We start from the raw sequence: 16,120 nt of genomic DNA on the forward strand, positions 1-16,120 counted from the left end.
GGGAGGAATCCATGGGTTTTTTTTTGTTTTTTTTTTTGAGGTTCAGTGATTTATTGAATGGCATATTGTTAGGCAGATGTTTATTTGTTTCATTTTTATTTACTTATTTTAAAAGCCAATACTCAGTTGACTATTTTGTTTTCTAACTGGTGTCATAGAGATCCTTGCCTTAACCATAGAACGGATTAAATAAAGTGTGTAGGCAGATGTTTAAATGTTAATGTGGAGTTGAGGTTTTGGTGGAACTGTTGTTCTGTGGTAGCTTCGAGTTGCCAGTCCACTGACAGTGCCCAGTGGGATGTGTGTCTGCATCATGGGAATTACTGCCTTGTTTAGGAGCTGAATTGGCCGAGTTCCCATAGCATCTTGGCTCTGTTTCGCCTTTGCCTCCGCATCAGACTATTCCCTAGAAATCTTAAAATCACAGCATGATAGAACTGTAGGGTATCTTAAGATCATCTAATCACACTCGTTATTTCCTAGGTCAGAAAACAAGCCCATAAAGGTTAAGAAGAATGACCCACTTTGGGGGCGGGGGAGGAGAGAAATTGAGGGGGATGCACTTCTGGTTGTTAAAAAGATACCGTTCTTTTTTTGACATAATTAAATTCTTGATTGTGATGCTCTTAAATGAACCATGAAATTATAAGTGCTTCCAATGCAAGTGTGATTTTTAACTAAGGCTTTTCTTCCCCCCAATCTGAATGTTAAGGTGGCAGATGCATAACTAATCTTAGCTGAATCTATATTAAGAAATCAGCAAGGTGTCTTTATTTAGCTTGCATGACCTGTGAATATAAGGTAGAGTCAAATAACATGATTTTGCACGTTATGTCCTAAAATAAAAACAACTCTGCCTTTAAAGTGATAGCAAAATGCAATTACGTGAGAGGTGGTTTTCCATTTGCTCTCAAAGGGAATGAGAAGCACAGAAGAGAATAACTGAAGAACTTGTTCCTAAACGTAATTTCAGCAGACGTTTATACCTATTTCAAATACTATTTTGTCTGAGGGACAAAAAGTCAGCTCTTGGGATTGCGTTCCATGTCATACAGAGCAAAGTCCTATCAACAGTAGGGAGCTTCTAAAATCTCTTGTTATCCTAGTTTTGAATTGTCTGAAAAATGCCCAGTCCACTGAGCTTCTCTGTTTTTGCCTGGAGATGTTTCCATGGATCTGTATTAGTTCCAGGAAATTTGGGTCCTTTCTATTATCTCTGGAACCAGGCATGTTTCCTGTAGAAACGACATGGTATTATCTGTTTCTCTGTTTAACATCTTTGCCGCAGAGGGTCAGATTCCTGAAGGGGTAAACAGTGAAAAATTGTGAGGCTCAACTGTGGAAGATTGTGTGGAGAGGAAAGCAAGCTATTCTGATTTAAGTCATAAAAAATGTTGGCCTTTAGCTTCTTGGAATACTGCTGTATTCAGATGTGCTGAAATACTTCTTGCCTGCCACATGCTAACCGATGCAAGCCTGGGGTGCCCACTCCGCGTTAGATTAAAGTCGGGATCCTGGGGTTTGACTTTCACTTGGTTAATCAACTTTTATTTTAATATATTTGAATTTCTTCAAGAACACGATCTTAGCTTCTGATGATTCCATTCCTCTGTGAAAGTGACTTCTAATCTGAGAAACCCAGACCCTTGAGGAATTAATACAGGAGTCTTGGGACCAAGTTCCCCGGTGGCCTACTGGTTAGGATTCTGGGCTTTCACAGCCGTGGAATCCCTGGTTCGATCCCTGGTTGGGGAACTGAGATCCCACAAGCTGCACGGTGTAGCCAAAATAAAAACAGTTGGAACCTACTTGGGTACTAAGTATCCTCAGTGGATCTGTACATAAGTAATATGTTTCATATTCATTTATTTGAAGGTATTCTTACATTCTTGATCACTTTTAAAGCAACGATTTTTCTCAAAGAGTGGTAGGAAAGTAAGAAGAATTTAATAGTGAAGTTACTCTCTTTTGTGCGCGTGTGTGTGTGTGTGTGTGTGTGGATGCGTGCACTCACACACACGCCCTGTGGCGGGGGGGTGTGACTTACGTTTTAAAACGATTAAAGGGGTCTTTATGCTTGAACAAGCTGAGAACGACTGCTATGGCAGTTATGTTCTATAGGGCATGCTTCACAAAGCTAAATGAAATTTTTCAAACTTAATGGCTAGACAGTGCTTAAAGCATACACACTATTCATGATTTATTCTAATAACATTTGTGGATGACTAACTTAATAATGTTGCCGCACATCCATTATGTTTTTGTTCTGAAAATGTGCCTGAGTATCTATGCCTCCTTAGGGGTGGGTTTATATCACTCGGTGATTGAATGAAGAAATAGAATTCCATGCCTTTTATGGGGTACGTGTTAGAAGAAACATCCACTTATATAGGCTGACACTGTGCCAGATACTGTTCTAAACGGTCTTGCAAATGTTAACTCGTTTAATCCTCATAACAGCTCTCTGAAATGGTACCACTGTTGTTCTCATTTCAGATGGGAAACTGAAGCACAGAGCAGTTAGGTTAAGTAATGTGCCCAAGGCCACCCATCCAGAAAGTAGTAAACCTGGGGTTTCCTTCCAGAGTCTGAGCATGGGTCTCTAGCCCTGCACTGCTTCCCACCAGGGGCTTTCACTTCTGTCCTGGCAGGAAGGGATGCACTGACTGCTGAGGATACCTGGAGGACAGGCTGGTTTGGTTTGAGGAGGTAGACCCAGGTGTCCTCCATTCCCCACCCCCAACCCTCAATGTCTCTCTGTCTCTCTGTCTCTGTCTCTCTGTCTCTGTCTCTCTCTCTCTCTCTCACACACACACACACACACACACACACACACACACACATATACACACACACAAAGAGTCACTCTGGGCTCACTCTGGACACAGTGACATTAGGCTACCTTGAACTGTAACCATGTGAAGGGCTGCGATTTGGGTTTTGCTCCCAAACCTTCTAGAAGTGTCACTTCATAACAGCAAGTGTGTGTGTGGTGAAGACCTTCAGTGTATGATGAAACTCAGTCCTATTTACATATTTTGCTGCTTCAGGTAACCCATTTACACGTCCTCAGAGTTTATTTGGACAAGGCCAGCATCTTGAGGATTATTCAGATGACTTCATAAGTACTGTTTCTTTCTTTCTTTTCTTTTCTTTTCTTTTATTTTGTTTTTAGCTGCATTGGGTCTTCATTGCTGTGTGCAGGCTTTCTCTAGTTGTGGCGAGCGGGGGCTACTTTTCCTTGCTGTATGCGGGCTTCTCATTGAGGTGGCTTCTCTTGTTGCAGAGCACGGGCTCTAGGCGCGTGGGCTTCAGTAGTTGTGGCACATGGGCTCAGTAGTTGTGGCTCGTGGGCTCTAGAGCGCAGGCTCAGTAGTTGTGGCACACTGGCTTAGCTTCTCAGTGGCATGTGGGATCTTCCTGGGCCAGGGATCGAACCCGTGTCCCCTGCATTGGCAGGTGGATTCTTAACCACTGCACCACCAGGGAAGCCCAGTACTGTTTCTTTAAAGCAATTAGCTGATGGTCCTTAAGACCCAGAATGATGGCATCAGAGCTTGTGGCTTTCTCGAGACATTTAAAAATGTCCCTCTTTTCCCCTGCCAAAACCAGAGAAGAGGTAGAGTAATGGAAAACAGCACAGATCCCCTGGGTAGTGCTTCACTCTGGCTGCCACTATACATGCAAATGGGCTTTCCAAGGAATTGCTAAAAAGGCTTATGACAGTTTTCTTGCTTCCCTGCCCATTCCAATTTGGCAGGTGAGGTTAAGGCCCAGTGGAGGCCACGCTTCAGTGTTCAGGGGTCTGGGACTGGATGCCAAGAGACCACAGGTTATTTTTGATCAGAATTGCCTAAATCACATGAAAAGCTCTTGCTTTTGTCAAATCTGGCAAGCACTGTCCCTCCGAGAAGCGTTTCCCCCCCAGCCAGCCCAGCTACCTTTGCAAACCCTCTCCCGACAGGAGGAAAGTCAACTCACCTTCATGGCAGGAAGGCTACAGCCTTTCTGGTTTCATGGGGCTGAGGCAGGTGGGGAGCCAGGAGGGTAAATACAGAGCGATTGTTAAGAAGGAGTTATTTCAAAGGGAAGAATTATATTCCAGACTGATGAGTTGGTCTGAGATCTCCTGGTGCTGATTTTGTGGCCTGTACCATCTAGAAGTGGTTTAGACAGTGGTTCTCAAAGTGTGGTCCACAGATCCTTGGGGGTCCCAGGGGTCTTTGAGGTAATAATTATTTCATAACAATACTGTAGCATTATTTGCCTTTTTCGCGTTGTGGACGTTTGCATTGGTAGCACAAAAGCCACAGTGGGTAAAAATGCTGGCACATTAGTGCCAATCAAGGCAGTGGCATCAAACTGCATTAGTGCTTATGGCATTCATCACCTGTGCACATGCCAAAAAATAGCTGTTTTCCTTAAAATATCCTTGATGAAGCCGTAGAAATTAGTAAGTTGATTAAATTCTCAACCTTTGAGTACATTTTTATTTTGATATTCTGTGTGACAAAATGAGAACTACTCACAAAGACTTCTGTTGCAAATGGAAGTGCATGTGAACCTTGTCTCCTCACTAACCACTTCTGCTGTTAAGTTACTAGCTCAACTAGCTGCTTTAGTCATGGAACAGCATTTTGCCTTAGAAGAACAACTGAGGAACAAATTGTGGTTACTTATTGGGTATTTGGCAGCTAAATTTCTTTCTTTTTTAATATGTATTTTATTTTATTTTTGCCCACGCTGCGTGGGATGTGGGATCTTAGTTCCCCAACCAGAGATTGAACCTGCACCCACTGCATTGGAAGCCCAGAGTCTTAACCACTGGACTGCCAGGGAAGTCCCAGCAGCTAAATTTCTTGAAAGCGAGTAAAGTGAACCTAATATTTCAAGAAAAGTAATGGATAATATTTGTTAATGGTAAAATTTGAATATTCAAGTAAAAATTACATTAAAAAAAAAACCTGTGTCTGCCACAGCGAGCTTGACAGTTTCCCAAGACTTGAAGGCTTTTTTGATGAGCTGGGTGGTGATAGTAACAAATGTTACTTTTTTGATATTGAATGACGATATGTGTTAACATTTAGAAGATCTGCGTAGCTCAGGAACCTAATATTTTCCAAATGATTAATGCATGATGTTGCCAAATCACGTATAACAAGAGATCTGTTAATAGTAGAAGACAGACCAAAGATTTTCATGTAGTTGATGGAGTACAAAAAGTTCATTGATATGGTTTCAGATTTCACATGGTAACTGACTTAAGAATCTATATGTTGTCAAATTTTGGCATGGTAGCAAAAGAATATCTACAATTATCTATCTTAAAAAGCTATTAAAATATTTTCCTTTTTCTAATAGCACAGAATTTCTTCATGTATTTCAACTAAGACAACATATTGTCACAGTTCAAGTGTGGAAGATATGAGAACTCAGTAGCCTATAAAACTAGCCATTAAAGAGATATGCAAAAATGCAAAACAATGTCATGTTTATTATTAATTTTGGGGGAAATAGATTTATTTTTAATAAAAATGTTATGTTAACATGATACATGTACTATTTTAATTTTTAAATGAATTAAATAAATATTTTAAACATTTCTCAGTTGCAGTTTCAAATAGGTAAATGTCGATAATTATAACCCATATAAACAAAAGCTCTTTGGAATCTTCAGTGTTTTTTAAAAATGCAGTTTGCTCCTGGAAACAAATGTTTGAGAACTGCTAATATAGAAACGGCCATGTTATGTAGCTGGAGGTTTCTGAGCTGTCAAAAGAGTCAAGAAAGGTTTCCAGGTTGGGAATAGTAACTGTTTCATCATATATCTTTAAGTATATCAATGAAAATTATTTAAATATTTTCCTCTGTAAAATGAGAGCTTCATTAGAGTTCAGATATGCTTACATTGCACATTAATCTCACATTCTTCAATAACTCATATCAAAACAGAAAAATACTGGTGTTTACATTCAATTTTAACTTATTGGAAATAAAAATGTCATGTATATAGCGTGTTATTTGTAGAGAAATGCTTACAAATAGTCACTGTAACCTTCCCTCTGGTCTTGCAACTTAAAGCAAATCATAAATATTCAAGTAAATAAACTCGTGGACATCAAGCAAAATGAAAACAATCATCCCAACTGCTGATTATTTTCTTTCTTTTTTCAAACATCATAAGCCAATCTTTTTATTTATTTATTTTTTGGCTGAGTTTGGTCTTTGTTGCTGCGTGTGGGCTTTCTCTAGTTGCGGCAAGGGGGGCTACTCTTCGTTGCGGAGCATGGGTTCTAGGCACGCGGGCTTCAGTAGTTGTGGCTCACAGGCTCTAGAGCGCAGGGAGGCTCAGTAGTTGTGGCGCACGGGCTTAGTAGCTCCGCGGCATGTGGGATCCTCCCGTACCAGGGCTCGAACCCATGTCCCCTGCATTGGCAGGCAGATTCCCAACCACTGTGCCGCCAGGGAAGCCCTGATTATTTTCTATTTTTGATGCTGTAGGAAATAGTTAAATCTCAGTCTGCATCTTAATATACATGGAGGATGCATAAACACAGCATATAGTTTTTAATGTATTTTTTACAAATCATATAACAGTTTGCATCATTTATTTAATAGGACAAAATTAAAATGTTCTTATATATTATGAATGACATTAAATATAATATCTAAGTAAGCATTATGTGCAACATTTCGTATCCTGAATAAAAATAAAATACCTTTTGCCTAAAATCACATTTGCGTGTATTGCTAAAAATGATGGAGTGATTAAAAATACTCCCAAGAGCATTTGAGAAATTAAGTATTTCTGTGAAAGGATTCCATATTAGTTTATGAGAGCTGCTGTACAAAGTACCACAAACTGAGTGGCTTCAAACAACAGACGTTTACTCTCTCACAGTTCTGGAGTCTGGAAATATGAAATCACAGTTTGGGGAGGGGGCCATGCTCCCTCTAAGGGCCCGAAGGGAGAATTCTCCCTTGCCCCTCCCAGTTTCTGGTGGTTCCTGGCATTACTGGGCTTGTAGCTGCATTACTCCGCTCTTGGCCTCTGTCTTCACATGGCCTTCTTCTCGGTGTGTGTCTGTGTCTTCTCCTCTTCTTAAAAGAACACCAGTGGCTGCATCTAGGGCCCACCCTAAATCCAGGATGATTTCATCTCTAGAGTTTAAACCATCTGCAAAGGCTGTATTTGCAAATTCACATTCTGAGGTTTCAGGTGGATGTGAATTTTGGAGGATGCTATTTAACTACTATACATTCACAGTCAAAAATGATGGGGGGAATTCCCTGGCAGTCCAGTGGTTAGGACTCTGCGTTTCCACTGAAGGACGCACAAAGTTCCGTCCCTGGTCAAGGAAGTCCCGCATGCTGCACGGACCAAAATAAAAAATAAATAAAAACAAAAATGATGGGGAGTGCAGACATAGTTTTACAAGGTTGGGCTTTGCTGTGGGACAGGACTGCTCTGCCACTGATCAGCTCTTTGACCCTCTCAGGGTATCTACACTTTAAAGCCTCAGATTCCCCATGCGTAAAACTGAGTCCATGATAGCCATCACGCTGGCTTGTGGTAAGAAGTAAAGGAGATCATGTTTAAATATACTGTGTCCTTAGCACAGTGCCTGGCACAGAAGAAGGTCGCTCAGTTACTGTTCGTAGCCGTTTACTGTTGGCGGGGTAGGCAGGTAGTAATAATTGTAATAGGTACTATAAACCTACAGTTGATGGTAATTACATTAATGATAATTGTAATCAGAGTTAGCAGGTTAGTGTTAATGGTGGTTTCAAGCACCATTAGTACATAATAAAGGATGATTTTACTGTGAGTATGTAGATGAGAGAGAAGGAGACGGAGGGACAGAGAGGTGAGAAACCCTTAAATGGGTAGCCAGGGAGCCTGGTTAGAGACAGATGATGCTATAGACTGAATGTCTATGTCTCAAAAGTCATATGTTGAAACCTAATCCCCAATGTGATGGTATTTGGGGGTGGGGCCTTTGGGAGGTGATTAGATTATGAGAGTAAAGCCCTCAGGAAGGGATTGATGCCCTAATAAAAGAGACCTAAGAGCTCTCTTGCCCCTTCTTCCTTGTGAGAACCCAGTGAGAAGGTGGTGTCTGTGAACCAGGAAGACAGGCTCACCAGACACTGACCCTGTGGGCACCTTGACCTTGGACTTCCCAGCCTGCAGAAGTGTGAGAAATAATTCTGTTGTTTATAATCCAGCCCGTCTGTGGTATTCTGTTATAGCAGCCCAAACAGACCAAGCTAGTCATCAACGGCACTGTTTCATTCAAAGGCATATCAAATATGCCTTAAAGAGCTTTACTGGAAGACAGAACACTCATATACAACATACTGTAGCACTTATCATTATTTCTATTCTGGACTTGTATTGAGCATTTCCAGGCCCGTGTCTTGATCCCTATTTTGGGTAGTATTTGGAGACTTTGAAGCATAATACAGAAAAACTCTAAAAGCTCATTTCACTGTAATTCTATGCAGTCCAGCCCAGCTGAGTCTGCCCTCCTGCAGCTGTCAAACTGATTTCATGTCCCAGTTCAGGCCTCCCTTACCGCCTCCGGGCGCCTTAAAACTGTACCCTTGCTCCTCTCTCACCTCCCCTTCTGCAGATGACCTTGGCTAGGTCGTTCCTGAGAACTGCAAGTCCGTTGCACACGAGCTACCTCCCTCGCTCTCTCCTTCATCTCAAAGTGTGTTGACGTCCTTGCCCATCTGTTCTTCTTTCCCTCTGTTTCTGATGAGGAATTGCCTCTCTCCCCTCTAAGACTAATCCCTCCTCTGGGTATCTACCCTTGGCCCTAATTATGGTCCATAATTATGCCTTTATTTTCTTGCATTTGGTCTCTCTCCATGGAATCCTTCCACTCCATCTGTAAACATGCTCAGAATCCCTCTTTGTTCTTAAAAGCACTGTCCCTTCCAGCTACTATTTTGCCTCCGTAACAGTACTATTAAACTTCTTGAAAGTGTGGTGACCTAGCCCCAGTTTCATGTTGTGACCAGCTGTTAATTATTATAAAATTGTTGAAAGAAGAATTCAGAATTCCCAACAGTTAAACCCCTGATCATTTCTTCCTGGTAGAGATAAGACATGACCCAACTCTGGGCAGCGAGGAGGTCCCGGGCCTCTGAAGCCTGGTCTCCTGGAGTTTGCTGCCACTTGCCGACCACAGCCCTGTGGGCTGCCCTCCGTGTGGGGGGAATTTAGCATATTCAGAATATGTCAACGATGACTATAACAAAGTGGTTTTAAGAAATCGGAAATTTACATAGCTATTCAGTTGGAAAAATTATAAAATCGGTGAATGCCCTGAGGAGAGCATAAATAAAGACGCTTTTGTCTTTTAACCTCTGAATTTGTTCCTGAGAGTTTTCTGAATAATAAGGGGTAGGAGAATTTCCATCCTCTCCAGTATACTTTCCATTTGCTTAACACCTGCAGATTCAGTCCTGAGTGAAGCTTAGAACTCTTGTGGGTCCAGAGAAGGTGGCGAGAAGCTGTTCAGCTTATTATAACCTGTTTAATTTGTTCCAGGAATTAGATAGTAAATCAGTACTTACCAAGTACACACCATAGATGGAGGCAGGATAGTTGTACAGAATGGTTTATAATGCGTCTGGGTATTTGTGTTTAAAGTCAGAAAAAGAAAATATACGTGGATCATACTGGAGCAGGCCAAACATTTTTCTATAGAATCCCTGGAAACCTACCCTGTAAAACCCCTGTAGAAAAAAGGACATATATGCCAGCTCATTGTGTAACGTAACATTGCATCCTCCAGCCTACTGGGGGCTGGGAGGCAGCCTCAGCCTTCCCAGCAGCTGAGAGGTGCCCCCCCCCACCAGAGGCCTTTCGAGGAACTGAAAGATGACTGTGAAGATGCAGATGGGTTTAGTGAACATATTGCAATTTTATTCTCTGTTGTGTAGGCAAAGGAAACTATACTCCTATCTGACTTGCTAGACTAACATTTCTCAATAGCAACTTTGTTTACTGAGAAATTGTATGTAAAAATTATACTGTGGACAGTTGAATCAATCAGCAGTAGAAGTGTGTGACATGCTATGTATAATATTCCTGAGGCAGACAGAAAGAAGTGTAAAATGTGGTTTCTGCCTTTGGAGAAATTTACAGCTAAAATGGGGCTGTATTTACACCCGCCGACCTCCCCGGTCTCTTATCAAATTACCAACCTTCCTTGGTTCCGTAACAATAAGTAGTGTGACATGGTTGAATGTTGAGAAAGTTACGTGTTAAAAAATCTTGTCTTATCACCAACCACCCAAAGATTCAGATTTGTGTGCCTTGTGCCATCCAGGAGGAGAGAAGGCAGCATTTGCGCCACTGTTCTTTATTAATTCTTTCCTATGAGAGAGTCATCCCCCTCCCGCCCCCCCCCACAAGGGAATTGCATGGCCTGTTATGTTACAGTCACCAGTTTTATTTTTTTTATCTCAGCCACCACGTGTGGAGAATTTATTGGTTCTACATCTGCAATGAAGCTACATCCTTTAACCTAATATCACAATAGAGAAATAACCTCTAAATGGTTTAGCCTGCATATAACTCTGATTGCCTTTTAATTAGGGGGAAAATCACAAGCTGAAAAGAGCAACAGACTGGAAGCCAGTTAAAAATCAGAATAATCAACTGAGAAACAAGAAAATGTAATCTCGTAACATTTAATGTTTAACCACAGGATAATAGTTTCTTTATTCCTTAAATAACTTTTTCTGCACCCCTGCCCACCCCCTCTGTTTCTCAGATTGGAACTCTAACATAGATTAGAATTGCCAAGTATCTGTGAAATGAAAGACTGTCCCTGTACCCCTCCCATCCCCCATAAGAGCTTAGAGCAAATAAAACTGAGAAAGTCACAGTTCAGCCCAAGAATTAGGTTTGTATGGCCCTGATGTAGGACTATCTGAGAGTGGGCTCAAAGGCAGATTGGGGAAGAATTAGGCCAAACCAGAGTATAAACCTTTTAGTAATGTTTCCGTAGACATAGATAATAATTTGGCATATTACAAACCTCTGGCATTCAATTTTTACAAACTTTAAAAACAGGAAAACTTCAGGAGCATTAGTAGAACCAAAAATATAACTTGCTATTTATTGGTCCAGAGGTTGACTTTTATGAATTTTGAGAAAGGACCAGGTTTGAGGCAATTCCTTTCATGATTTGTTAAGTCAGCCTAGTCATATCCAAAGAAGGCTGTAAACACATATAAACAGATTGTTATTTTTCTTGGTGGAGTGAAGAAAGGTCTTTTTTCTTTGTAGGAGTATGCCGGATTATTTAGGGGGGAAAATGAAAGGAAAAAATGTGAGGTGGTAGGAGCAGCTCTGTGAAATGAGGCTGGACTGGCATCGCTTGTTTGCCCATAAGACGTATTTCTAGCAGTTATCTCCTTAAAGCTGGTCAGAGTTGTGAACATCTGTTCATTTCTATTCAGCTTGAGGACTGCGGTCTGTAAGGAAAAGGATCTGGGATGTCACAATGCATGCCAGGCGCCAGAGCTCCAAGGAGGCTTCCTAGCATGGAAATTACTCACGTTTCCTATGATCACGAAGCACCATGTGCTCAGCTAATTACTGTTCTCTGCGACTGCTGTCACATCTTGAAACTCTCCATGACCCAACTGTGGAAATCCTGTTTGCCTCCCACCCCCTCTCCCAAAGAATGAAAAGTAGCAAATTGCACGGCTGGGCTTGTTTAATGAATGCGATTTATTTTTGTTGAACCAAAGACACAAGAGGTTTCCGAGGCTGTTAGGTTGATGCTAGATTTGTGAATGACTTCGTGGTCCACATCTTTAGATAAGTTTAAGGTGGAGGGTGTCTGCCCGTTTACTAGATGATAGTCTGTACAAAGGCGTTTTCTTTATTTCCACAGGTTCCTGGAATAAAATGACCTTTAACAGTAGACAAGGTCATCCTGCTGACTTCAGGCAGAGCCTATCAGGTGTGGTGCAGACATCTAAGAATCTAAGAATCATTTTAATAAGAATGTCCTCAAGATGCTGCCTCCTTCCTTTGTGACCCCTTCAGAATTCAGCTGTAGTCTTCCTGAGGTCTTAGTAACCCTAATGCTGTAACCTGAGGCTCTTTCTGGTTTTTCAGATAGAAATAGCAAGTTAGCTTGCACTCTATAGCAAATACAATTTTTGTTGCAATGCTTTTTCATTCATTCATTCATTAGAGCATTAAAAATGAAACAGTTTTGCCTTCGTGATGTTAAGGTAACTTTGATCACTCCCCCCTCAAAAAAAAAAACGTAGTTTGTCAAGACAGATTGAACATTACTTTTACATAGTTTATAACAGGAGTTTCGTTTTCATGGAGGCATTGATTGGCTTGGGTATGGGTTTATCTGAGTGACTATGTGAATATATTAGTGAGTAGTAAGATATTATTACTTGGTCTTACAGGGGCGAAAAAGGCCTGAAAGCAGCTTGATTTTCTGGAGAAAGAAACTTCCTGAGCATGGCTAGTAATACTTCCTATCCATTTAGATGCAACTGCCGGATGATATTACGCAAAGCAATGAATGGTGACATATTAGTTAACATATTGCCATCGGCAGGTTTGAGCAAGGGTGAAGATGGCATATGCTAAAACAAATTATTATGCCCTAGAGAAATATGCAGAATTGTTTCTTAAAAGTCTTAATAATGCCTGCAATATGATTTTTTTTGCAAGAGATAAAACTGGAGGTACCACTGGAGAGATATAGACTAGAAAAACAAAACAAAACAAAAACAAAAGAGAGCAAAATTGATTCAACCATTTCCAGAAGCTTTTCCAGTTAAAAAACAACAACAAGAAAATCGTTGAATCCAAGCAGCACAGCCTGCCTGTCATATCAAAAATCATAGGAGAGACCCAGGCATCCTCATTCTTCCTTTGCACTCTTTTTTTTTCCTTCTTCTCCTTTGTCCATTCTCGATCTGTCAAGGGATTCTAGGCCCAGGGCATAACTATGACAGATGGGCAGGAAACTGTAATCTGTTGCTGTCTTTCAATTTTGGAGGAATCATGGTGACCACGAAGGGGTTAAAACTGTCAACACGGATCAGAGCTTGGAGATAATTAGTGTAATATCAATCCCAGAACACTGGTGCCGATGACCACACAATAGCAGATGAATTCAACTAGGTTACTGTTTGTAAGAAATGCTTCTTCATCTCTTTCCAGTTCATGCACAACTATGCTTTTTAAATGCCTATGTGTTAAAGTTATGTGCATACAAATCATGATTAAAGATGATTGTGAATCTTTTTTTATTTTGGAAGGTACATTTTGAATTAGCACTTGTACAGACAAGCTGGATGGATATGTACCCTCTGAGCATGAGCTAGGTAGCCTTTGAAATGTTTAGCAGTACGTTGACTGTTACCTATGACTAAGGCTGCCAGAGTGTAGAATTCAGTGATGTGATTTCAGGAAGGCAAACTATTACAAGATATACTTTTATTTATTTATTGCGTTTTAACTTTCCTTTTCTTATAAGAAACATGAAAGGAAAGAGAAGTAGACCTTTTTTTTTTTTAAACAAAACATAGGCTTGAGAAGAATAAAATACATTTTTCTCTTATTAGCTTCAAAGAGAAAATTGATAGATAAAAAGCAGAGACTGAAAGCTGGTTTTCAGAAGTCCATGTGGTAACCAGAAAGGGACAAGTATGACTTAAAAATTGGAGCACGAATCCATGATGGACTAGGGGAAGAATGGGTAAAGGAGAACTTAAATAACCCCGATATGTTCAAATCCACAGGTCCCAATGGCTGGCATCCTAGAGTTCTTAATGAATTGGCCGAAGTCATCACAGAACCGCTAGATATCATTTTTGAGAACTCGTGGAGGACTGATGAGGTGCCTGAAGACTGGAAAAGGGCATATTTAGAGCCTTCTTTCAAAAAGGGAAATGGATGATGACCCTGGAAATACTCATCAGCCTAACTTTTTGCTTGGAAAAATTCTGGAATAATCAACTTAGTACACTGGGTAACGAACTTATAATAGCTAGACAAAAGGCAGTGAAATATCACACATAAAGAAGTACTGAGTTCATTTTTTAAAGACACACCATTGTGAGATACAGTCTTCTACATATTTTGGGATTCTGCCCTCGGTACTATGAATTCTTGCTGCAAATAAGTGAGGTTGGCTAAGGCATTTGGGTACTGACTAATTTTAAGTGGTAATACAAGACAAAAAGATTTCTGGCAATAGCTAGAAATTACATCATTTCCAAATTAGCCTTTAAGTTGAGAATAGTCTTTTTTTTTTTTTTTTTTTTTTTTTGCGGTACGCGGGCCTCTCACTGCTGTGGCCTCTCCCGTTGCGGAGCACAGGCTCCGGACGCGCAGGCCCAGTGGCCATGGCTCACGGGCCCAGCCGCTGCGCAGCACGTGGGATCCTCCCGGACCGGGGCACGAACCCGCATCCCCTGCATCGGCAGGTGGACCCCCAACCACTGCGCCACCAGGGAAGCCCAAGAATAGTCATTTTAATTTTGTATTTTAACATATTTTTTCGCTTTATATAGGACTGTTTTCATAGGTGAAGTATTTTATATAATTCTCTATAGAATAGTTTGGTGAAGGAATTCTTATTTTAAGGTGCTTTATATAGTTATTTCATATGTAGGTACAATGATAAAGGTGACAAATTCAGGAACATCTGCAAAGGAAGAAACTTTTTTCTAACTTCTCTTTTTAAGTTTCATCTGGCTGAATTTGAGTGTTAGGACATGTAAGAGTGTCTTACTCTGATGTACATGGAACAAGGGCCAGCTGTGTGACTGGATGGCCAGTTTTCCTCAGCCCTGGACACTGCCATGGCCCAGATTCCCTCCCCAGATTCTGATTTCAGGCCTTTGGTGGGGGGGGGGCAGAGAGGTGGGCCGTGGCAGTGGACATTAAGAGCCCTGTATAACCACAGCCAAAAAGGAGAGTAGAAGGAGGTGGGAGGAAGAAATTAAGATGAATCTGGAGTTCTTCTAATTCCTATTGTTTTTGCCTTTGGATGTTGGCAGTTTTCTTTTCTGCTTAGAAAATGCAATCATGTTGACCAGACCCCAAACTTAGTTAAAAGGAGATCATCAGAAGAGATCTAGACATGCAGCAAGCTCCGCGGTCAGACAGATTCTGAGAGCAGCTGGGCAGTGCTGTATTCCAGAATCTTCCCTGCACTACTTAGAAGTACAAAAGAGATTGAAGCTTACATCACATTGTAATGCTCAAGAGTAGGAACCCTCGGAGAAAAAGAGGTAGATGTACATTCATTTCTTCCTGGTGCGTATGGGAATGGGTAGGCAGTTAAGGTCTCCAAGGGCTATTTTAATCACAATACTGCTTTAAAAATCTAAGGTTGACATAGTTTAGCTACTTCTAGAGATGAATTTAGATACCGGGTAAAGTCAGTCTCATTCTTAAGTACAAATGCAAGGAAATTAAGCTCTAAAAGCATGTATACGTTGTCTTTTAAACTACATGTTTAAAAAAATACTGCTTGCAGTTTTGTAAGAATTATACGCCGATCAACCTTTCATCATTTTTTTTTTCCCAAGTGAGTCTTTATAATTTCCAAGTTAGGTTTTTTTTTTGGTTTTTGTTTTTTTTAAGGAGTGGGGGGTCTCTGTAGATTATAGATATAATTTATTGTGATAATAAATGGCTTCCTGTTCGAGACCTCATTTCCAGGTGCAGGATCTGTGGCAGATTTATTTCACAGATGTACATTTACATGCATTTGTTGAATTGTTGCTAGAGAGGACCCGGTTTCTGAAAAATCTAGTATTTTCACTGTGGGCATTATGATGCAATCTACTGCAACCAAAAAGGGGGCTCTTTGGTCATTGCAAGTTTTATTTTCTATTTATATAATGTCTAGCTTCAATTATTTTGCCAAATTTAAATCTTCTCTTTGTGTTTGCTATTGGAATTTGAAAATAACCATCCTCTATCACAATCTAGAACGGTGAAATAGCCCATGGATTTTAAAGACTTCTTACCTAAAGCTAGAGGAAGAAAGCTTTAAAATCAGCAGAGAAATATTAAAGGAAGCCCATTAATTCTTTTGCATTA

The 16,120-nt window shown here is 40.6% G+C and overlaps 1 protein-coding gene across 1 annotated transcript in view; it reads left to right on the forward strand.

Annotated features, from left to right (window-relative positions):
• SAMD5 (sterile alpha motif domain containing 5) overlaps window positions 1–13,869 on the forward strand; it is a gene marked incomplete at both ends in the record, with an annotated part of 53,477 nt that extends 39,608 nt beyond the window's left edge. Inside the window, one exon of the mRNA XM_082668754.1 lies at window positions 13,807–13,869. Within this exon, the coding sequence (XP_082524880.1) occupies window positions 13,807–13,869 (63 nt within the window). The remainder of the gene's footprint in view (window positions 1–13,806) is intronic.
• Window positions 13,870–16,120: the final 2,251 nt, after the last annotated feature.

This window comes from Grampus griseus (assembly GCF_964374135.1).
Source record: "Grampus griseus genome assembly, chromosome: 13".
In the NCBI taxonomy this organism is placed as follows: Eukaryota; Metazoa; Chordata; class Mammalia; order Artiodactyla; family Delphinidae; genus Grampus; species Grampus griseus.